Genomic DNA, 20,757 nt, shown 5'->3' on the forward strand with positions numbered 1-20,757 from the left:
GTTTGGTTTAATGTCTGCTCGATATTTACGTCTTTTCTCAAAAGACCCTCGTTCACGACTTCAATAATCAGCATTCTGATGAAGCGTTCGTCACACATCAAACACCGAGAGCGGAAAAACACTATTCACACTTACATCCGTCGATTACAAACAATACGAACGTAATGTCGCAGCGTCACAACGGTTCGAAGTCGTATGCAGGGCGACAGGGCCGACTACGAATCAAGTCCGTCGCAGCAGAACACAATGCGGGGCGAATGGCCAGCTTCACTCTTGCCCCGCGTGCTAACGGTAAGAGAGAAATAGAGAGGCAAGAAGAGAGCACGCTTGAACGACGGAGAAAGATAACCGGTCATTCCCGCATGCTACAAACTGGATCCGTAAGAGTTGGAGTTGAAAACCGACTACAGATCGCACCACGTGTTGTAAAACTTTTTGCAGGTCGGCAAGCAAGTTGGTTTCGAATTTTGGTTCAAATTACCCGTCAAAACCTGAATAACAATTTGATTCATGGCGAAATTTGATAGAGCGATAGACTCTGTTATCTTGATAATTTCACCTCGGGCGAAGCAGCGAACGAGACCCAATGGACCGACATGAAGTATAGAATGAATAGAATAAATAACGTATTTATTTTACAGCTTGAATATCTAAAGTTCCATCGCTAAGCATTTTATATCGCGGTGTTTTGTACATGAATATCTACCAACTTATTTTGTACTCTCGCTTACATATTGCGGATTTAGACGGATATAGCGGTCAATGAATAAATTATTTAAGAACCAGCGAAGTTGATCCCAGTGGATAAAGATAACTGAAACGCCATTAATCGCTTCAAATGCTTATCCACGCAAATGTTTCACAGTTGATATGCGCTTTTATCACAGACACGAGCTACGCATGTATCTAGACAACGCTGCTCATGCATTGAAATAATTATCGATCACTCTCTTAATCTTGCCTCCGTATAAATTAAACCTGACGAACGAATTGTTCGACAGTTTTGGCAAAAAATAAAAAAGGAAAAGAAAATGAGAACAGCATTACTGTCCTCTTTTTCTTCAATCTTATTTTCACTTGCGATCATCGATCAATGAGGTCTACGGATCGGCAGTGCAGACAGTAATTCATTACGGTGATGATCATTGCGCCAATTCCCTGGTAGTTTAAACCATTTTACTCCTGACACCAACCTCGCGTTGGGAACTGCTATCCATTCGCTTGCGAATTTCTTTCACTGCAAATTCTATCCCCCATGATGTTGTACACAGCATAATCGATGCCGTCATCGAGTGTATGCATATTTGATAGCTTCCAGTCAAGTCCCTGATGTGCCCTGAAAATTACAGGCGGTGAATCAGCTTAAATTTGAATGACACATTTTCTTAGCTCCAAAAGATCGTTGAGAATATGTTCAACGTACCTAATACAGGCCCTAAGCCAGCAACGAACAGACCCTTGAAAACCATCAACATTCCCAGGGCCGAGGGGACTTTGGAGGGTGGGCAACTTTCGGTAACGCTAAGATTGAGATTCGTCAACGTAATGCCGCGTAAGAATCCATTGAAAATCAGATTGGCCATCAGAATTTTCCCCGCCACTTGTTGCGCCATCGCTGAAAACCAATTTCCACACGTAACCTCGCTGTTTATTCGGTGTCATGAAACTACGAGCACCTAACACTTACTCGAACGGCTGATGCCAACCAGAAATGAACTGACCCAAAAGACCTTCCTGTTCGCGAGTTTCAACTTTCCGAATATCATTGGCATCGTTAGTCTGGTCACGACATCCGCAAAGGCGGTGAGAGAAAGGCAAAAGGCTATCTCACCTGGCACCATCCCTGAAAATACGTTTCATATCACTTTTACTGTTGCGAAAACCCCGTTCAATCAAGAATGGAGACTAGAAGCGTTTGTTTTGAGCTCACCGATGCTTGCTAAGAAAAACGGTGTTATCATTTTGAAGTTCGATTCCGCCAACGAGAACAAGCCAACGCCGATAACGGTGTTAAGGTACGTGATATTTGTGAGTAAATCCAAGTCGAAAAAGGCGATAATTTTTGCCTTAGCCGACTGCCATGCCGTTTGCTCGTCACTCGGTTCATTTTTCTCAGAGTCTTCCTCGTGATCTTGTAATTTTTTATCTAAAAACCGTTCGACTCAATCATCTTTGCACCTCGTGGTTCACCACGTTACACCGCAACTCACTATTGTTCCCGGTCGATACGCTATTCGTCGATAGATCCACGCTAGACATGTCAGAGGAAGTGCTTTTTCGCCGATATCCATTCGACGTCCCGTTGTCATCTTTCTTCAATAGCTTCTCTCCTTCCGACACCCTCCCGTTTGACTTTAAAGTTTCCGACTTCAGCTAGAACATTTTTCATGACTTAACACCATTTCTCTTCTTTTGGTCTACAAATATCTCCTCACCAAATTAAAGAATTTAAAGTATCAGTGTGATCAGACTGGACAGTTTTGCGCGCTTTAATTCTCGTACGGTTTTAGACATTGTCCTACCTTGTCGTCGGGATCTGGTACCAAGTGCCAGGATACAGGTTGAAGGAGGCAAGAACCAAGGACTGAATGCAAAGCCAAGCCACCGATGATGAGAACGGCACCGCGAAAATTGTAGTGAATCAGAAGTAAGTGCACGATCTACAAAACCAGCGTATTCACCATTTCATCCACCATTCATCGTCGTGTGCATCATTTGGCAAAGAGGAACATGGCGGTGGATGGCAAATAATAAATCAGCTCCGAGATAAAACCCACGTATTATAGATCAAGTCTATGCGACCGTCTATAATATGTATATTATCCAAAATTAATGCATTTTACGGATATTATACGCATTTTAGACGGTCATTTAGACTTTACCTACACGTGTGTTCTATCTGGGAGCCCTACCTGCGGCATGCACATCATTCCCAGAGTAGTACCGGCCATTGAAAGTCCAACAGCTTGGGTTCGTTTCTGAATAAAGTAGCTATGCAGTGAAACGAAACCTGCTGACATTGCAAATCCTATCCCAATTCCTGGGGGAAATCATCAATAACCATACAGTACTGTACGTAATAGTTACAGACTCACTTTCTCGTGAATTATTTTTGTTTCATCAATTATCATACTAACCACCGAGGACGCTGTAGGTACAGATTATGTAAGCTACGCTGTTTGCCTGCGACGTTAGGATTAAACCTGTGCAGCTTAAGCAGGCGCCGATTATTCCTATTTTACGACAGCCGAATTTCTTTATCGCCGGACCCACGAACATACCTACGTCAACAGGTCTGATTACTTTTCATTTTTACAAACTTTTCGGATACAATGGAAGATAAGATGAAGATATATTTACCTGAGAAATTCACCACTGATTCGAGGATCCCTATTATCAAGGTGCCTCCAACCGTTGTTACGTTCAGTTCCTTCAGCATATCTCCAAAAAGTAGGCCAAATGATGGGTCCAAAGAACGAAGCGAGATCTGAAAAATATTTGCACGTAATTACTCACCCTACAATATAAGTTTATTGCTGTTATTTCATCTTTTCCATTACTTTGTGCAAGAGAAATAGTGTTGAGACATCTTTATGATTCTTGAAATTGACGTCAACGAACGTGCTTGGATAAGAAACGTGGCAAATAAAATTTCAGAACTGGTGGGTATTGCGTAGATTTAAACATCACGCCGAGAAAACCGTTTTATCTCGGCATTGGAAGACTGTTCACAAGTAATGTTATAATGTTCGGAAATTTTTTTTCTGATTACGTTTATCAGACTGTTTCCCAGACAAGCCATCCATCCCCACCCACCATCCGGTGGCACGAGCTTCTTGGTCTGTCCCTTCATGATGAGATCCTCTTAAACTTTTCCGGTCTCACCAGGACGAGCTTCCCGTTTCTGACGATGCGAAATACAACGTTCCGTCAGGTGAACCGAGACTCAAAGAATTCGTCAGGCGAATTCCACGGGCGATATCGGCATTAGGCAATATCAATTGACAATGAGACCATTTTATCACTACTTCGATCGATGGATTGTCAGTTCGAAACGAGATGGTGCGATTGCGTATCATCTATATCAACGTAAACGGTAATCGGATTACGCACAACTGCGTGCCAGTTTGGCGATATGTCCAATCCACCTTCATGTGATCATGCGTGTCATTTACAATTAAGCGAACTTTGACATGTCTCATTGTTGGTAGATTTTACAGAACAGCCGTACCACCACCTATGTTTCATCCTCTGAATGCTCAGTTCCATAAGCACAGAAAACTGTACCGTTTATCCATCTATTCTCAAACAGTATAAAGTTGAAAATCTTCAACGCAACCAACCGAAAGGACATGAATACTTGTTTCCGTCAATGTAACGGTGTATAACTGAAGCTACTTTTGTGAAACAAATTACGTTTCAGTGTAAAAGTTGCGATTCCGAAATGAAAAAAAAAAATGTTACACTTCTATATCTATTCGTTCGAAACAGTAATTAACGTCGTTGATTTTCGCTAAAGTATAGGAGAAGTAATCGAACGCCACGATAATTTCTACTTCTTTATAGTAAGTTCAACATTATCTCTGAACTGTGAACCCTCCACGCATAATTTGAATCTGTATCTATAATGATTACAAATATGTGACTCACGTTTTCCCACCATGTGATCACGGTCAACAGTCGGGACGAAAGCTTCAGACTCCTTGTTTTTGAATCAATCGGTCCAGCTGGGCGACATTCTTGCACCCTTGGAGTTTCACCATTTTGGTCAAGTGATTAGATACGCGTTCCCGGTTCATTACTGTAGATCCAAATAGGTATTCTGCGAAAAGAAAAGAAAAATATTATGCATCGATAAATTATTAAAGATAGTATTCCGCGAAGCGCTGCGATGATAAACGAGTGGCCTTGCTTCAGGTGTGAAGCGTAGCTTCCAAGAATGTCATCCGTATTCGATGTAACGGCTGAAATCAGAGAGCTTGCCTGTGACCCCTGGATGATCTTAAATATTTTAAACCAAAATCAGCCTGACCAAAACGTCATATTACGAGACAGCAAATACGGTTCTTTCCGTATTCAAATTGTCTTAAGAGAATGCAGCATCGTTTCTTCGTTCTTCAGTAAATTATACGTCACAACAAATGGGCAACTTGTCTGTAGTTAAAATATCAGATTATAAGATTGTACGGGTGGCGTTATCGTTTATCGGCGTATTGCTGCAAAATGACCAGAATTTTCAAAGATATACGCAAAAGTAGAGCATCCAAACACAAAACCTGTACAAGCATGCAGGTTTAGATATTTTGGTTTACTTAAACTATCGACAAGAAATTATTATTCTGATACTCGTCTATTCGTCGAAGTGAAGAATCGTTAGGGACGAATTTAGTTTGGTTGCAGATGAAGTTATCGATATGGAGCGCATAATCTTGCAGTGCAAACACGACGCACATTTTAATTCATAATCGATTCTGTTACATAGATTTTCTGGTTCAAGGATGTCGCGCAATAGAAAAAAAAATGGACACCGAGATTAAAAAGAGGGAAAATAAGGTTCGTGTTATGTTGGTGAACATGGATACACGATTTTTTTCTAGAAGCTGAGACCTCATGACTATTGAGGAGATAACGCTGTGAGAACTTGTGTACACAATCGTTGTTATTTGCCGCGTGACTACGCAAGTATTTACAAATTTATTTTATCCGGAATACGGGCGAGACTAGGTAAAACTCGCAAGTCACAGTGATTTACCACGTGAGGTTTATTACACGATTTAGATGCAATCGAACCGCTCGGCTGATCTCTGTGGAAAACGCTGGATTCGATGCAAACATGCACTCCACTTTGAGTGGGAGATTTTCCACTAATTGCACAAGGTCATCTGCACAAACATTGAGAATGAATCAGACTAGGGACATTCGTGTTGCCTATTTTAAAAATTACTAACACTACTTGAATCTGAAAAACGGAACGTTATGATACAATATGCATGTGTCTTTCGAACAAATTATCCCTGCTGATTTTTATTTTGGTCAAACGGGTAGATATCGCCTGTAATTGAAAATAATCTGGTCTGAAAATTGTCACCGACGTTTTACTCCAAATGGTGATTGAGAGTCTCGAGAAATTGCAACGATTTTATTTTTCACTCGCCCTGCGATTACTACTGAAAATAAGGTGATTATGACACGACCAAGGCTGAAAAAGAACAAGATTTCATGCAGTAGAGGGTTCAATGAACAGGTTTATCAGAATTGCGAAGAACGTGAGTTGCGCTTTTAATTGTTTGATTAATATCCAGTATTTGTTGTAGGAAAAGAGTACTAATCACAAGCCCACGTTTCGTCACGTTGAATATAAAATAACGTATTCAACTAAATCTTTGTCGTTATGAACGAAAATTTCAACAAGATGAGGTAAATGGGTCGGTGGAGCAAGGATGACTGTTGAATTTTTCTCATTCCAATAGAACGATATCTCAATGCAACTAACCCCCGACGTTCGTACGTGTGGCGGATAAGAGCGGTGATGAACTCATGAGACACCCATATGTACAGTTAGTCTGACTACAGATAAAGTCTTTTCCATAAACAAGCCGGGTAAGAGTGGTAGACGTTCGGCTCCTTTTATTGGACTCTAGTCCGTTCTCTGTGCGGTTGAAATTGGACGGCGTTCTCCGACAAAAGTTTAATTCTCACTTTTCCAATAGACGTCGTAGGAGACACGTTAAACTTTGACTTAAAAATTTTACCTGCTGTTAATTGAACTGGATTATTATGCTGGTGTCACGAGGGTTGCCATAATAAGAGAAAAGAAGACTGTTTCACAAAAGCAATGCGTGTAAAAAAATAAATAAAACGGACGTTGTACGTAAATAAATATTGAAACGAAATAACAAGGTGCTTATTTACCAAAATTGGTGAGTTTCACGATGACGATGACACAAAACGTTGACGGACATCGTCAGGATGAATCGAAAAAGGAAATCGCTTCGCCTCTTCCACAGCGCGTCTTGCAACCGACTGCGGAAGAATTGGCACCCGATGGGGGCTGGGGATGGATGGTTGCCGCAGGGACTGCCATATCATACGTAGGCACTCAATATGTGTCTATATATTTTTTTTTTGCATCTTATTGATTGCACCGTTAAATTCCGAAATCTAGTCTATAAAACGTTCCTCTTCAAACCCGCAACGTTTTTTTTTTCTTCTACTAGTAATAACCTCTTTTTCTGAGGATAACGGGCAGTAATCAGGATTGTAACATTTTTAATTGAACGCGATGTATTGACCTTTAATTTTTTATGCCGCAATGAAAATAATTTTCTTTGAGATTTAGGCTTTCGTATTTTACGGAGGCTCATGTACGTGTGTAACCGTTTCCTCAGATAGTTTGTCTCTGCCCGACATCATCGCTTGGATTAGTATACGGCGACTTTTTAGAAACGACCGGGAGTGATGGATCAGCCCTAACTTTGATGAACGCCATGTTCATGCTCAGTTTTTCATTTGCCGGTAAGTTATTCAAATCGTCGATCAATGATTAATACGGACATTTCTTGTTTTCTCGAATAATAATAAAAAGGTGAAGTAGAAAGAAAAAGCAAAACGATTAGCGATCTAACCGCTACATTGTTGCAATCGCAAAAGATACGTGTAAATAAAATAGACTCATTTCAGACATGGATCACGTCTTCGATTCAATTAGTAGTGTTTCTTTTTATCTCGCACAAGGTTAATTAAACGTGACGCGCATCATTTAAGCTCAAGTCAAACACGTCAGTTGCGAAAGAAAGAATGATAACTACGTAAATTGGGTAATTTTGAGAACGTAAGAAAAATTCTCGTTACACGGGACATTATTTATGAGCGTAGCCCAGAAAACTACGTTGCTAAGATTCACTGTCAGCTTTGTATAATGTTAAAAAATTTTCAAATCACTTCATCCTCTTCAGACTGCTTCATCAACAGAGGCTAACATGCGGAGCGGATATTTTCATAGTAGGATTGAAAGTTGACGCGACCAATTCCGTTCATATCTTGCGTGTTCTCAGGACAGTGACGTAGTTGGAAAAAATAATACTCGTAAATAAATACGCATGTATTTTATACAAACGGTCAGAGTCTGAGAGAAAGAAATGCACCCGATAAAATTCGTACCTTGATCCATGTGCAAATCAATGTCGTTTACTTCCAAGGTCTTTTCTGCAACGGGCTTCTCAAGAGGCACAACATTAGGCATGTGGCTGTGTGCGGAGCCATGATTTTTTCAATTGCAAATTTTGCCACGATTTTTATCCCGAACGTACCCTACCTGGCGGCCTGCTTTTTTATCCAAGGGATGGGAGTCGGCATGGTTCTCAGCATCATCAACACCAGTATGAACGCATACTTTGTCAAGCGCAGGGCATTGGTAACCAATAATAATCAACCTCTCTTGTCGATCGAGATTTTTTAAAATAAACCTCCTCTTTCACTGACAATAAACTTGGATTCCAGGTGATGACTGCGCAACAAGTGGTTGTTGGTTTTGGCGCAATATTCTATCCGTCCCTAATCGAGTATTTCCTAAGAACTTATGGGTTTCGGGGTGAGAAACTACTCTTAAACTTGCACCAAATAGTTTTTTCCTCATTTTCGGCACGCCATCAGGCCATCCTTCATAATATTTTTTCCGGCCTCAGGCTGTTTGACTTTGCTTGCTGGGCTGAGCTTCCACGCAATCCTTGGAATGTTCACGATAAGTCCAGTGGAGAACCACTTCAAAAAACCAAAAATAATTAGGCATAAACCCGGCGGAAATGTTGGACATGTAACGAACTTTAAATCCAGTGGTAATAATGACATTTTAATCGAGGGGAAAAAAATTATTCCAATCGAAAGAAAATATTTGGACGATGAACAAGGCTGGGAGAAAAATAAAAGCGTTCCGAGCCTCAGAGTCGAATTGGAGAACGAAAAGCCGCTATTGATCGATCGCTTGAAGGTGCACTTGAAAGTTTTATACTCTAATTTCAGTCAGCATAGCTTTTTTTGTAACGAGCTTATCCTGCCATGCACAACTCGTTTATTTTTTCAGGCACCTCATCGGTCTGAGGATCACGTCGATTCCGATTATGATATTGAGAATGGATGTCATTTTAGGAAAAGCAAGGGGTCAACTCTGGACATGCTGTCGAATCAAATTCCCATGATAACGGCTACAAGTGTGTCCAGCATGCCGGGTATCGGGGCGTTTGGTGATGTGGGTCATTCGATCGCCGATGTGACAAAGAAGAACGAATCTACGGAGAAAAAGACGATACTGTAAGATATTTGGTAATTCTTCAGCTAAAATCGGAACGATTCGTAAATTGTCAACCTTTCATTATTCAGGTCAATCTTGGGAAACTTCTTCGAAGTGTCGCTGCTGCACGACCATTCCTTTGTTAATATATGTATGGGAATGAGCTTCATTTTTGTGAGTGACCTGACGTTCGGTTCATTTGTTCCAATAATAATGGCCAACGGTGGATACAACAAGCAGGAGACTGCTCTGGCCCTTACTGCAGCCGCCATTGCTGAGTTGGTATCCAGAGTTGCTCTCGTCGTCTTCGCCATGTTCTTCAAGGTGAAAGCCAGGAATTTAGTCCTTGGGGCGACCTATGCTCTGCTTTGTGGTCGATTAGGTGAGCTTTCAATTACCATTTACATTTTCGGCTCACCCTTCACATCGGTCCACCGTTCACAGCGTTTTTATACTGCACTTCTCTGATTGGCATCATCGTCGTGATGTCATTCTCTGGACTAGCACGTTCCTGGTTTCTAGTACCTCAGCCACTGGTTCTCGCCGAACATTTCTGCATCGAGAAATTCTCCGCAGCCTACGGGCTCTTCTCAGTCATCAATGGATGTCTTACGATTTTTATTTCCCCAGCGACAGGTGAGTGTCACGCATCCGAAGCGTCATCGAATGGCACATGTCGAGCTACGTAACACAATGTGTCGAACTTTTTTGTACACAGGACTCGTGAAGGATTGGACCGGCAGCTATGTTATTGCACAGTACATGCTTATAGGGGTAATGTTACTCTGCATCATACCTTGGACTATCGAACTTTTGGCTCACAAATATGTTCTCAAACAACAAAAAGCTGGAATAGCGACCGGGAATTGACCCTTGTTACTTTTAGCTCAACTACCATGTCCATGCGAACTTGGCGCAAATACTGTTTTACTTATGCTAAGTTATTTTTATGTATTTATGAGTAATAATTAGTATTATTTCTTGTTTGAGGTGCGGTTGTAATTTCTCTCTCAATGCCCATTTCCGGTTTTCGCAAAAATTACCCATAAAGATCTCGCTACCGAAAGCTAATTCTTGATCGACTTCGCCAATCTTGACGTCTTGACTCCTTCGTTTTTTTCGCGTGAATGTCACTTCAGGATGGTGAATTTTCAAAATGTGACAGACCGGAGGTGACTTACATTCTTGTAAACTGGTGGATCTTGGACTTTGACTATAGTCTTGGGAGAAACTTGGAACGGAGCTTTGGCTCAATTTATAAGGGTCGCGGAACGGGGCACTCTACACCCAAGCAATTCATGGGGGACGCAGCCAACGGAAAGAAATTATTCACGAAACTCTGCGCCACTTGTCACACGATGGATAAAGGTGGAAAGCACAAGATTGGACCTAACCTTAACGGCATCTTAGGCCGGTCAAGTGGCAGTGAGTCTTACCAGGCGAGGTCATTTCGCTTCCTTATATTCAACGTGATTTAAAAGTTCCGGTAATATGCGGTCAGCGTGATTTAGGTTTTGATTGATGTAGGGGAGAATATTAAAGTCGGTAGAACCGGCTGTGACCGTTATGCCCGATTAGTGCCTGCTTTAGCCGTTTTTTAACGAGTGCCAATACATAGGTGCAGTTGGCTTCGCGTACAGCGAAGCGATGAAGTCGAAAAGGGTTACTTGGAACGACAATAATATGGACGAGTATCTAAAAGCGCCAAAGAAATTCGTACCTGGTACCAAAATGGTATTTCCCGGAATTAAAAAGGCCGAGGATCGACGAGACGTTATCGCCTTTCTGAACAGTCAGAAGTAATCAGGACGCTGATACAGCATCTTCGTTAAATTGTAAATTTGGAACTACGTTTTGTCAAACTGATAATCGTACGTGATTTCTGGCAAAGATTTGATTTTGTTCATAATCATAAACTCAAGACCCCGGATTCGTTTCAAACAAACACAAATTGTTCTCGGTGATCTTAGTCCGAAATCTGTGTGATGTAGCAAAATGAGTCTTGGCTAATTAACAATGTTATTCTCTGTTGATGTAAATTGAGCCTCTTCTTTCCCGCGATTTATTTACCTACGCACAGTCAACCTAAAGTCAAAACTCCGTGATCTCGTCGATGTTACGTATGTACTACACGCCTGTTTTCAAACTTCTTCATTCGTTCAGGTCCGATATTGAATGCGGCTTTTGCTCATGGTTAGAAAAATAAACGCATCACGTTACAGGCATTTCTACAGTTCTTTAACTTGTTACGTTCACCAAAAATACTCAACCATGCATACACTTAGTATACATCGTATATCTTGACCTGCTAGTGGTTGCCGCTTCCGTTTAACCTTTTAATTACGTATTCAAATCGAACTTTGCTACTTATACTTTCTAAGCCTATTAGAAATGTATACGAACAGTTTTGATCAATCAAGTGATCTGCTGATGCATTCAAGTAATCGTGATGGTAAATTAATACACGGGTGAAAAAAAAAGTTGCAAATCATGCACAGGACTATTTTATCATTCGATGACCGAGTTTTACCGACGCTGTTGTTATGAGAAATAGAACATTTATTCATGGTGTGAAAAGAAATTCACAACGGGAGATACATCGTTTCCTTATACCTACTACAGAATATGGGACACAAAATAAAGCTGCAGGTTAGCCGAGAATAACAGTGACCGGAATGAAAACTGACAACCATGTTTCCCACCTCACTTGCCAAAAAACGTTATCAATTTAATGGGCAGAATGCGATTCAGACCTCACACGAGCATTACGCGGTTCGATCCTAATCCGAAATCCATCCGCTCGCTTCAGTATGATATCAGGCACAAGGTGGAACTCCTTTACCGGTACGTCTGACAGGATTTTATAGTGCCGGAGGACAGTTGACAGCAGAACCTTGAGCTTCAACATCGCGTATTTCCTCCCGACGCAGGATCTGATTCCAAAATATTTATTTCCGTGGTGAATCCCGAGATTTTCGTAATCACGGAAGGAAACTTAAGCTCACCTAGGTCCGGCACTGAAAGGTATAAAGCCGTAATAGTGTCTCTGCTGCATATTCTCGGGTAAAAAATTGTCCGGATTGAACTGTTCCGGATTCGGATAAATCTCTTCTTGCCGGTGAACCTGATACGGCGGTATCAAAACGGTGGCTCCTTCGGGTATAACGTAGCCTCCGGTTACTGAAATGATTGACAGTTAATGTTTCTTTCCGGTAGCTTTCTTTTACGAAAGATCAAATCGTTCGACATAATCCATTGAATACCGAGCTTGACGTCTTCATTGAGCTTTCGCGCGATCAATGGAACTGGAGGAAACAGCCTGAGCGTTTCCAAAATCACTCTCTCGAGGTACTTCATTTCCAAAGTGTCGTTGAACGTCGTCTCCCTGTCCGAACCTTCAAAAATTTCGTCCAATTCTTGACAGACTTTTTCCTGAAGAAAAAAAAAAAGTTAAAGAAAACGATCAGATCCATCTACGACTTTAATCCGTGTTTCACCTATTATCTTCTCACGTCGCACGTTCAACACAATTTTTTCAAACACATGACCAATTACTAGCACCAACCTGAATGTCCTGGTAATATCCAAGCAAGGACAGAACAAAACTCGATCCAGCAGCCGTTGTGTCGTGTCCCTGAAATTACATCAGACTTCATAAACAACCGGAATTAATGATGTCGGTATATCCTTCATCAAACTCACTTCAAACATAATCGTATCGACTTCTTCCTTTATTTCTACGTCGGTTAAATTTGCCCCATTCCGGGCGAGTTCCATCATCAAGTCCAAAAATGCCAACCGTTTCTTTTGCCCTGGGTTATAAGAATTTTCAGACTTTATCGCCGTAAATTTAAAACCATCATTACTGGGCGTAGAACAGAGAAATGTGTTACGAACTCACCGACATCATTCTCATCAATATCGTCCAGGTCGTCTCTAACATAATCATACCCCACTTTCTCCTCGGTTGAATTTTTTTCGAAAACTTCGGGTTCAATATTCTTACAACTGTCGACTGATTTGATTCGTATTTTATCTTGTGTCGCCATCGCGTCGTATTTACTCCTCTTTTCTTTTATCACATTGTTAGTCAAGCCGTGAATAGTACCTAATAATTTTTCTTGCGTTTTGGCAGACTTGGTTAAATTAAAAAAGAAGTCAAAACGTGTCCACAACTTGTATGACCGCCGATGAACTATATCGCACATTCTGTTGAACAAAGATATAACTTTTTTACGAATCGCTGATATCACAATATTACGAAATGCATCTCAAACCCTTGAGAAGAAGACTCACTTCATAACTGCCATCGCGTATTCGAAGCCTGCTCCGTCCATCTTAGTGTCTTTGACGCCCATGGCTGTTTCCAACAAAATGTCGACGGTAGTAGCAGACAGGTAATCATGACAATCAAACTCCTTGCCTACTACCTCCCGCATCTTCGATACTAAGACTTTACTGTTCTCGTAGAATAACGGCACGAATGTTCTGAGGATACTCAAATGAAAGGTTGGTGCGATGATTTTCCGATGCGACCTCCACTTTTCACCGGTGCTGATGAGCAAGCCTTCGCCGAGCCAGGGTTTGAAAAACCTACGGCAGACAACCAAGAATTATGCTTCATCTTACGGGGACTGGCTAAGTTTTGGGTAGTCTGAAAAGTACCGGTATTCAAAGGACTTGTCGATGTGCACGTGACTGCTTAAAATGATCTCGATATCCTTCGGGTCTATGATGAAGACGTACAATAATGGACCCATGAATGCTCTGATCACTTTACCGTACGAAGTAAATTTCGACAGCGTGTCGATTATTTGTGTGGGTTCCACGTTCAACACTGTAAGTGCATTACCTAGGAACGGTACAGTCGGTGGTCCTGAAAGCACATCAACCTTATGAACCAAATTTGAAAAATATTCATTGCCTGGTCGCAAATCCACTTCGTGAGTGACTATAATACCTCTGGGAATGTCAAAGTTTATTTCCGATGCATACCTGGTATCAGGTGACCCATTTTAACGATTCTCGAATTTTCCAAGTAATAGTAAATTGCTCCGAAAATTGCACTCAGGATCAAAAGGAGATAAAATACAGCCATGGCTAGATTATGTGACTAAAGGACAGAGATCAAGCACTGAACTGGTGTAAAATGTAGCGCTTAATGTGATTGTCTGCGTTGGTAATTACGCGTCGAGTAAATTGAATAATGCTGCAATGGCAGCGGAAAGTTGCGACCAAACCGTTACGGTGAAAGGCAGAAGCGCGATTGAAGTGCGAGTCCCGAATGTCGGAATCTTATATAAAGCTTGCCCGAAAATGCGTCAAGTATATTTCCACTCGGTAATGCCATAAACCACAGCAGCAGAATGACTTAACCCCGACACGAACGAAATAAGGTTCGTTTCATTGCTTTAAGAATGCCAATACTAAGTGACGTGTTTAATTTCCCCAATCGAAATACCGTAATCGAAATGCAAACAGATAAATAACTTTTCACGCCCAATTAATTGAATTTCAAAACAAGGCCGCAATTCATTTTTATAATCGCATTGCGGGTTACTACGTTGCGGATATATTCTTCATTGACCCATCTAACCAGATAGGCTTTGCACTCAAAGTTGCTTAACTCCACCGCCTTACCTTAGGCAACCCAACGTACACATGACTTATTTTTACACAGTCTAACTTGAGCTTGAATTCCCAGAAAACTGGACAGTATTCGAGCTTTTCGAATTCGGATGAAGATTATATTACAAAAAACAAGCATAAAATTTTCAAATTTCATTACAAGTTTTGAGCTTTTCGTTGCGAGTTGCATTATTTCTTTGGTCCAGGTTGTGGTGCCATCGGTGAGGAAATTTGGAAATAAAGGGCACTCTCTTAATAGGGCCGTGATAGTACAAAAAGGGATACGATTTTTTCAGGAATCGGATGCCCCCCACCAGTTAACTTCGCACGAGGGTCGCTACCCAAAAAAGTCGCAAGCTCTCTCATTAGGGTCAGCCTCTCACGCAGGTGCAGACACATTGGTTACGGTCCCATTTCATTTTACTTTAGCTTGAAAAAATACTTGTTTGTCAATAGTTTAAATGGGAATAAGTTTTTGTTTATGCGGTAATAGAAATAACAGCACCATTGCATTTTCTGCGCGGCGCTATTGAGAGAGTGCGCCGTATATTGATGGAAAAGGATTCCCGTGTACACCCGCCGCACGGCTTATTGTTAGCGTGATATTTGTAATACGGAAAAATCCTTTACTAAGACTTGTGAACCTGAATCCAACGAATATTTGTGATAATCACAAGAGTGGGATTGCGAAAGAAAAAACATCCCTTATCGAGAACCGATGAAGAAAAACCCGTAAATCCACGATTAAAAGCGAGCCGGCGTTCCGCGGTTATAGTTGCGTAATTTGATAATTTGGTAATTTTGTTGAATTGGTTTCGCCCGAGTGCTCGGGGTTTTTTTTTTTTTTCTTTTTAATTCAGTTTTGTTGTGTTTTTTCCTATCCGTCTCGAGGGTCGGCTTCCGGGCACGTTCTACGCAGGGGTTACCCACGTCATTTCCGGCCCGCGCTTATTTCCGGCTCCCCTGTCGCCAGCGAAAAAGAACAACTCATTACCTGTCGGCAAGGCCTGTTCAATGCCGTGAGTCATTTTTAACGTGCATAAAAATGAGCTATACGCAACAAACAATTTCATTACGGATCAACAGCGCGAGGCATGGCGGATTAAAACGATCGTGTGCGTGTAACTTAATCACAAATTGTAATTTGAATGATTATTTTCACCCCTGAATAAATATTAGGATGTATTTTAAATATTCGATAATGTAAAAAAATATCAAGTACAAAATAGTCTTGTAAAATGTATAAACTTAGCTTAGGTATAATCGTTTTAATTAAGGCACTTGTATTTACACCCTTTTGATTAAATTAATTTCACCGTATTTCAAAATACCCAATTCTGAATGATATGATGCGGTCTTGGATTTATCGTATTTCGCCGGAAGTGATCGTTGCGTTGATTATCCGATTAAAAAAATATCATTGGCGTAACATTTGCGGTTCCATTCGTGACCGGAAAGTATTTCCGAGAGTAAAAGCACGGGAACAAAAATATTTAACACCTCTGTCATCCTTTGGAATGCAAAGCGAATTACTTATACCGATATATTGTGTAGACGTACGTTGCATATTGTCAAAGAATAATCGTTCTTCCGTAGAATCTACTAGTACTCGTCGTGCCTACAATGGCCTGCTATGTTACATACATGCGTGTATAACTTACATAATTATAACTTAATTTTAATATCATTTTGCAATTTCACTGACATCTTATAAGACTAGTAAACTATAGGCACTTGGGAGTTTATAAGAATATTTACAAATCAACTGGAACATGTGTTATAACTACGATAAACGTTAGTAAAATATGGGGCTCAACGCGTGTATAAGTATAAAAATATTTGCAGTTGACGAACTTTTTTTTCTCTTCAACGAATCAGACGAGTCTACACTTTTCAGTTAGTTATATTCGTTTGGGGTGGTTATTATGGACGATGCTAAGTAACGGATAAGTACTAGCTCCAAGTATCACGGAATATTTACGTCTATTGTTGCCTTTGGATATAATACTGAACTTATATGAAAATAAAATATATAAATGATAGATAAAAGGATTTTTTTTGTCTGCTTCGTTTCACTTTATAACCATCTGCGCGTGTTTTGAGATGGTGATTACATGCCGTAATTCTCTCAACACCCTTTTGTGTCATGTGTGTGGTTAGAAAATACGTCCTATGGTTTCAAAGAAAATTAGAATTATAACTTTAGAGCTTTTTGTTGAAAAAAAGTTTTTTGAGATCGTGGATTCTCTCCGGCACCTTCTCGCATTTCGATCATGAAAAAATGTCCGACCCCAGATGTTGAACTGTAATCAGAAAACAGGAGGCGTTATTAGTCGAAAAAATATTCAGGTAAATGTATGAATCAATTCTCTTAACGCACTAAGCCTGTTTGTTGGATCCATTAATTTATAGACTCTGTCAATTTAACTAGCGAATTTTTTTCGTTCATATCTTTTTCTTCTATCATCCATCAAATTTATTTATTAGTTTTGAAGCTGAAGCAAATTTTGTTTATCGTTCTCCTTTTGTTGGGAAAGTGAACCGTAAAGTGTAATGCATGCATAAAAAGTAAAGAAAATGGATCTGGGTTGTCGGAAGGACCCTGTACTTAAGGAGTGACGCGACGTAAGGAGAATAAACAGCCTCAAGATCCGCTATCTAGCTTCTGTCGCTCTTGGCAAGGGCTGCGCGGGGAGGACGGCACCAGATGACGCAACTGTCTTCTGCACGGTGCCCTGCAGGGTCCCAACTGGCTGCCAGGCTTGAGAAACGGAGAAAGAGAGAAACGGATGAAAAGAAGAGGGAAGATTAATTACGTCTGTCGTAGTTTTTCAGCAGGTGGAGTTCCGGAGAATCGATCGAACGGAAAAGAAAATAAAAAGAAATGTCGTAAATTTCGAGAAACAAGGAAAACAGGAAACTAAGTAACGAAGAGGAAACGAGGGAATAGAAATAGTACTAGAGTTTTGCTTTTCTCCACACTTAGAAAAATGTTTAATTGTCACTGGCAAAAGTGTGCTATTGTATATAAATTACAGGATCACTGCACAATCCAAATCACGTTTTTTCAATGAAACCAAAAAAATTAATTCTATTATTCTATCCCGTCGAAACAAAACTATTTTAGTCCTTTCGGAGAAAACGTTTGTTAAAAAAATTTGAGAGGATCAGTTGAAAATGCGAAATCGCAAATCCACACAGTAGAATCATTTTGTAATGTTTGCAAACTCATTTTTCTATTATTACGTGACTGTTCCGAAATATTGGTTGAAAAACGATGTTATATTTTCGTATTTTTTCCAGCGATTAACGCTGCAATTTTTTGATCGTATTTCTGGGTCACCGACTACTCGACACAGACGGTAACAAATTGATTTTTTTTTGATAACTGAAAAAGTTTTCCCCGAGTGATCCCGAAGAAAAATCTACTTCCGAAATTTCGATTCTAAGGAATTTCCATAACAATGCGTGGATACAGAGAACGAGATCCATCCGAGAATATTCTCTCTCTCCTTCTCTCTTTTCCCTAAATCTCACTCGCGCAACTACAAGCTACTTCATCTCCCAACCGTTCGCCGTTTCCTCGAGCCATTGTGCAGCCCGATATACGCTGCATTCTGTCCCGCGGAAGACACAATGTGAGCAAAAGTATTTCATTGTCATGCGAGACGGGGACGGTGTCGTTCGTGTCAGATCGAGGATACACGTGGGGAAATTGAAATTTTACCTGAAACGGTAGGAAAAGAAGGGAGAAGGGAGAAGAGAGAGAGAGAGAGAGAGAGAGAGAGAGAGAGAGAGAGAGAGAGAGAGAGAGAGAGAGAGAGAGAGAGAGAGAGAGAAAATTAATCCGCCAGAACGAGAGACCGTGGTCGAATTTACAAAATTTTTATTGAAATACGCATCGACACCCAAGTTCTTCCTTTACGGCCCTTGAGGTCGTGGGAAAGATAAATTCTATTTGGTGACACAAATGCACACAAACGCGCAGCATCTTCTTTGACGCTAGGAAAACTGGGTGGGGAAAGAGAGAATCGAGAGAGAGAGAGAGAGAGAGAGTGGCGAGGAGAGCATAGCCACGTGAGCCTTCAGTTTCGACGTAAGAACAGTCGGCCTGAATTTTTTTTCCTTTTTCTTTATTTTTATTCCACCCTGTATAATACACGGACAGGTACACTCTTCCCTCGGGATCTTGATAAGGGATCTGAAACAGGCTCGGATCACGGGTGACGAGGCTTCGGGCACTGTTCACGCTCCTCGAAATTCTGGAGAAGACGGCGTCGTACAATCTTCGGAGAGTCGGGGAGCAAGATCAGAAGATCCGACGAGCCGGGCACGCGTCATCGAGCAAAAGGACCGCGAAGAGTTCATCGCCGGAGTTCGGATCGAGAATCCAAGTGATTCTCATGCGGGGCTGCAACATGTGGCACTGAGTGGAAGAGAAGAGAGAAGAAACCCCCCCACCCCATTCCACGTGCTGTTCCAAGCCCAGGGGAACGACGATTTTCCGGTAGAAACGGAAATGCCGGGGATGCGACACTCCGGGTTTTTGAAATATTAGTGTTTTGACGCGACACTCCTAATGGATCTACTGAAATAGTTAAATATCGAGTTTCCTTCTAGCGATGTTTCACGGAAAAACTCATCTTTGATGAAATTTTATACATAATTACCATACCAACAATAATGTTTGTCTCCGAAGTAGTCGATTTATTACATTATTTCAAATTGCTACACCTTATAAAAAAATTCGAAATTCAAATATATTATATCCCATAAAATTTCAATTCAACGAAAAGAAATAAAATCGTATGAAAAAATCGTCAAGTGTATATTGTAAATACTTACTGTAACGAATAGACACAACCGTCTGCGGTGGAAATGAAAATTGAGAAAAGAATTTGATAAATTAATTTGCCGCGGCAAGACGGTGCTCGTAAACGGCGAGATGACCTCACTTTATAATTGTACAAATTAACGAATGCCCCCAAGAGGTCGGGGTGATCACGACGCGTTTGTGCATAGGGCCGAGTGCTGGAGTATCCGTGTAAGAATGTCGCTCGAGTAGAGATAGAATCGTGGGTAAGCAGCGATGTGTGACGTGTCTAAGGCGGTCGAAATCTCCAAAGACTGAACGGGGAAGCTTCTGCTGAATTTTGCCGCCGCCTTTGAACTGAAAAGAAAAATTTTACCGGCCCAGGACAGAAGCTGTGTGTGAACCGGATAAACCAGAGCGGATCAGAAGAGCTTGAAGCGCTATCTAAAGTGGGACCAACGCGAATGGCCCGACTGCTGGAGTCTGTTCACGGGTTGACGCTACCCAAGTACCCCATCGTCCGATAAATGAGTCGAGAACTTGGACTGCTGAGGGATCGACGTCGAAGGAACCGCATGGAATAACCAAACGAATGACGATTCAAGGTGAAGCGTCTTCCGATGAAAAGCGTCGAAAGTGATTTCGAAGCAGCTTCCCACAATCTTTAAAAATTTTATTCCCGAAATCGCGTGATTCTTAGACTCGAGCAACTCACGCAAGTACGATGAGCTCGCGAAATTCGGAGTTGAAAATTTTTCACCGTCACGTCATTGGAGTTCAAGGATAATTGTGAGTGCCGGTTTGTCCTCGAACGTTGAGCCTTCGGACCAGCAGCTCCGAGCCAACGCGTGTTAGCCGGCAACGGGTTTTACACGGGTTTACAGAGGAATGGTATACGAAACAAAAGAGCTAAGTCGTTTGTAGAATTATGCTGGTGAAGAGCCCGCATGGTTGTAGGCGCGACACTCGGACGACACGTCTTCTCTTATCAATATACATTACCGGCATGTTAAAGCGGGCTTCGTATCTA

The 20,757-nt window shown here is 41.2% G+C and overlaps 5 protein-coding genes across 10 annotated transcripts in view; 2 read left to right on the forward strand and 3 right to left on the reverse strand.

Moving 5' to 3' along the window:
* Positions 1 to 550: 550 nt before the first annotated feature.
* Positions 551 to 6,983, reverse strand: LOC124185770 (monocarboxylate transporter 1-like). Of its 4 annotated transcripts, XM_046576864.1 has the most exons (11): positions 6,913 to 6,983; positions 4,651 to 4,822; positions 3,361 to 3,487; positions 3,138 to 3,281; positions 2,913 to 3,040; positions 2,523 to 2,660; positions 2,211 to 2,373; positions 1,931 to 2,146; positions 1,688 to 1,843; positions 1,424 to 1,615; positions 555 to 1,336 (listed from the first exon to the last, which is right to left on the reverse strand). In XM_046576864.1, exons 3-11 carry the CDS (start codon positions 3,437 to 3,439, stop codon positions 1,167 to 1,169), a joined length of 1,386 nt encoding a protein of 461 aa, XP_046432820.1. In that variant the 5' UTR covers positions 3,440 to 3,487; positions 4,651 to 4,822; positions 6,913 to 6,983; the 3' UTR covers positions 555 to 1,166. The 4 variants fall into 4 exon arrangements, with proteins under 4 accessions (XP_046432821.1, XP_046432822.1, XP_046432819.1 ...); XM_046576865.1 differs by lacking the exon at positions 6,913 to 6,983 and having other exon boundaries at positions 551 to 1,336; positions 4,651 to 4,775; XM_046576866.1 differs by lacking the exons at positions 4,651 to 4,822; positions 6,913 to 6,983 and adding an exon at positions 3,561 to 3,644 and having other exon boundaries at positions 552 to 1,336.
* Positions 6,577 to 10,275, forward strand: LOC124185768 (monocarboxylate transporter 9). The gene is made up of 9 exons (XM_046576860.1): positions 6,577 to 7,091; positions 7,389 to 7,515; positions 8,199 to 8,413; positions 8,500 to 8,590; positions 8,685 to 8,986; positions 9,080 to 9,306; positions 9,376 to 9,668; positions 9,731 to 9,922; positions 10,005 to 10,275. Exons 1-9 carry the CDS (start codon positions 6,933 to 6,935, stop codon positions 10,154 to 10,156), a joined length of 1,758 nt encoding a protein of 585 aa, XP_046432816.1. The 5' UTR covers positions 6,577 to 6,932; the 3' UTR covers positions 10,157 to 10,275.
* Positions 10,276 to 10,421: 146 nt separating this feature from the next.
* LOC124185771 (cytochrome c-1-like) lies at positions 10,422 to 11,115 on the forward strand. Its single transcript, XM_046576867.1, has 2 exons — positions 10,422 to 10,711; positions 10,905 to 11,115. Exons 1-2 carry the CDS (start codon positions 10,585 to 10,587, stop codon positions 11,087 to 11,089), a joined length of 312 nt encoding a protein of 103 aa, XP_046432823.1. The 5' UTR covers positions 10,422 to 10,584; the 3' UTR covers positions 11,090 to 11,115.
* Positions 11,116 to 11,827: 712 nt separating this feature from the next.
* LOC124185769 (cytochrome P450 4g15-like) lies at positions 11,828 to 14,556 on the reverse strand. The gene is made up of 9 exons (XM_046576862.1): positions 14,282 to 14,556; positions 13,952 to 14,162; positions 13,583 to 13,879; positions 13,188 to 13,495; positions 12,989 to 13,098; positions 12,852 to 12,920; positions 12,550 to 12,718; positions 12,292 to 12,466; positions 11,828 to 12,219 (listed from the first exon to the last, which is right to left on the reverse strand). The coding sequence occupies exons 1-9, from the start codon at positions 14,382 to 14,384 to the stop codon at positions 12,015 to 12,017; spliced, it is 1,647 nt and encodes a 548-aa protein (XP_046432818.1). The 5' UTR covers positions 14,385 to 14,556; the 3' UTR covers positions 11,828 to 12,014.
* Positions 14,557 to 16,084: 1,528 nt separating this feature from the next.
* LOC124185893 (achaete-scute complex protein T8-like) overlaps positions 16,085 to 20,757 on the reverse strand; it is a 130,794-nt gene continuing 126,121 nt past the window's right edge. For 2 of the 3 annotated variants that reach the window (XM_046577140.1, XM_046577139.1), the window contains one exon: positions 16,085 to 17,217. The gene's annotated coding sequence lies outside the window, so the exon portion shown is untranslated. Of the gene's footprint in view, positions 17,218 to 17,522; positions 17,676 to 20,757 lie in introns of all 3 variants that reach the window. The other variant, XR_006871495.1, reaches the window with a different exon arrangement.

This window comes from Neodiprion fabricii, chromosome 6, assembly GCF_021155785.1.
Source record: "Neodiprion fabricii isolate iyNeoFabr1 chromosome 6, iyNeoFabr1.1, whole genome shotgun sequence".
In the NCBI taxonomy this organism is placed as follows: domain Eukaryota; kingdom Metazoa; phylum Arthropoda; class Insecta; order Hymenoptera; family Diprionidae; genus Neodiprion; species Neodiprion fabricii.

What these genes read in the sequence shown, in the direction of transcription:
- LOC124185770 (XM_046576863.1), bottom strand. Translation starts at nt 3,853, where the DNA reads ATGAAGGGACAGACCAAGAAGCTCGTGCCACCGGATGGTGGGTGGGGA. An exon ending in ATCAGTGGTGAATTTCTCAG is followed by an intron (nt 3,282 to 3,360) that starts GTAAATATATCT and finishes CTGTTGACGTAG; the next exon opens with GTATGTTCGTGGGTCCGGCG. An exon ending in GGTTGGCATCAGCCGTTCGA is followed by an intron (nt 1,616 to 1,687) that starts GTAAGTGTTAGG and finishes ATTGGTTTTCAG; the next exon opens with CGATGGCGCAACAAGTGGCG.
- LOC124185768 (XM_046576860.1), top strand. Translation starts at nt 6,933, where the DNA reads ATGACGATGACACAAAACGTTGACGGACATCGTCAGGATGAATCGAAA. An exon ending in ACGGAGAAAAAGACGATACT is followed by an intron (nt 9,307 to 9,375) that starts GTAAGATATTTG and finishes TTCATTATTCAG; the next exon opens with GTCAATCTTGGGAAACTTCT. An exon ending in TTTTATTTCCCCAGCGACAG is followed by an intron (nt 9,923 to 10,004) that starts GTGAGTGTCACG and finishes TTTTGTACACAG; the next exon opens with GACTCGTGAAGGATTGGACC.
- LOC124185771 (XM_046576867.1), top strand. Translation starts at nt 10,585, where the DNA reads ATGGGGGACGCAGCCAACGGAAAGAAATTATTCACGAAACTCTGCGCC. An exon ending in CTTAGGCCGGTCAAGTGGCA is followed by an intron (nt 10,712 to 10,904) that starts GTGAGTCTTACC and finishes GCCAATACATAG; the next exon opens with GTGCAGTTGGCTTCGCGTAC.
- LOC124185769 (XM_046576862.1), bottom strand. Translation starts at nt 14,384, where the DNA reads ATGGCTGTATTTTATCTCCTTTTGATCCTGAGTGCAATTTTCGGAGCA. An exon ending in CAATGAAGACGTCAAGCTCG is followed by an intron (nt 12,467 to 12,549) that starts GTATTCAATGGA and finishes CAATCATTTCAG; the next exon opens with TAACCGGAGGCTACGTTATA. An exon ending in CCTTTCAGTGCCGGACCTAG is followed by an intron (nt 12,220 to 12,291) that starts GTGAGCTTAAGT and finishes TTTTGGAATCAG; the next exon opens with ATCCTGCGTCGGGAGGAAAT.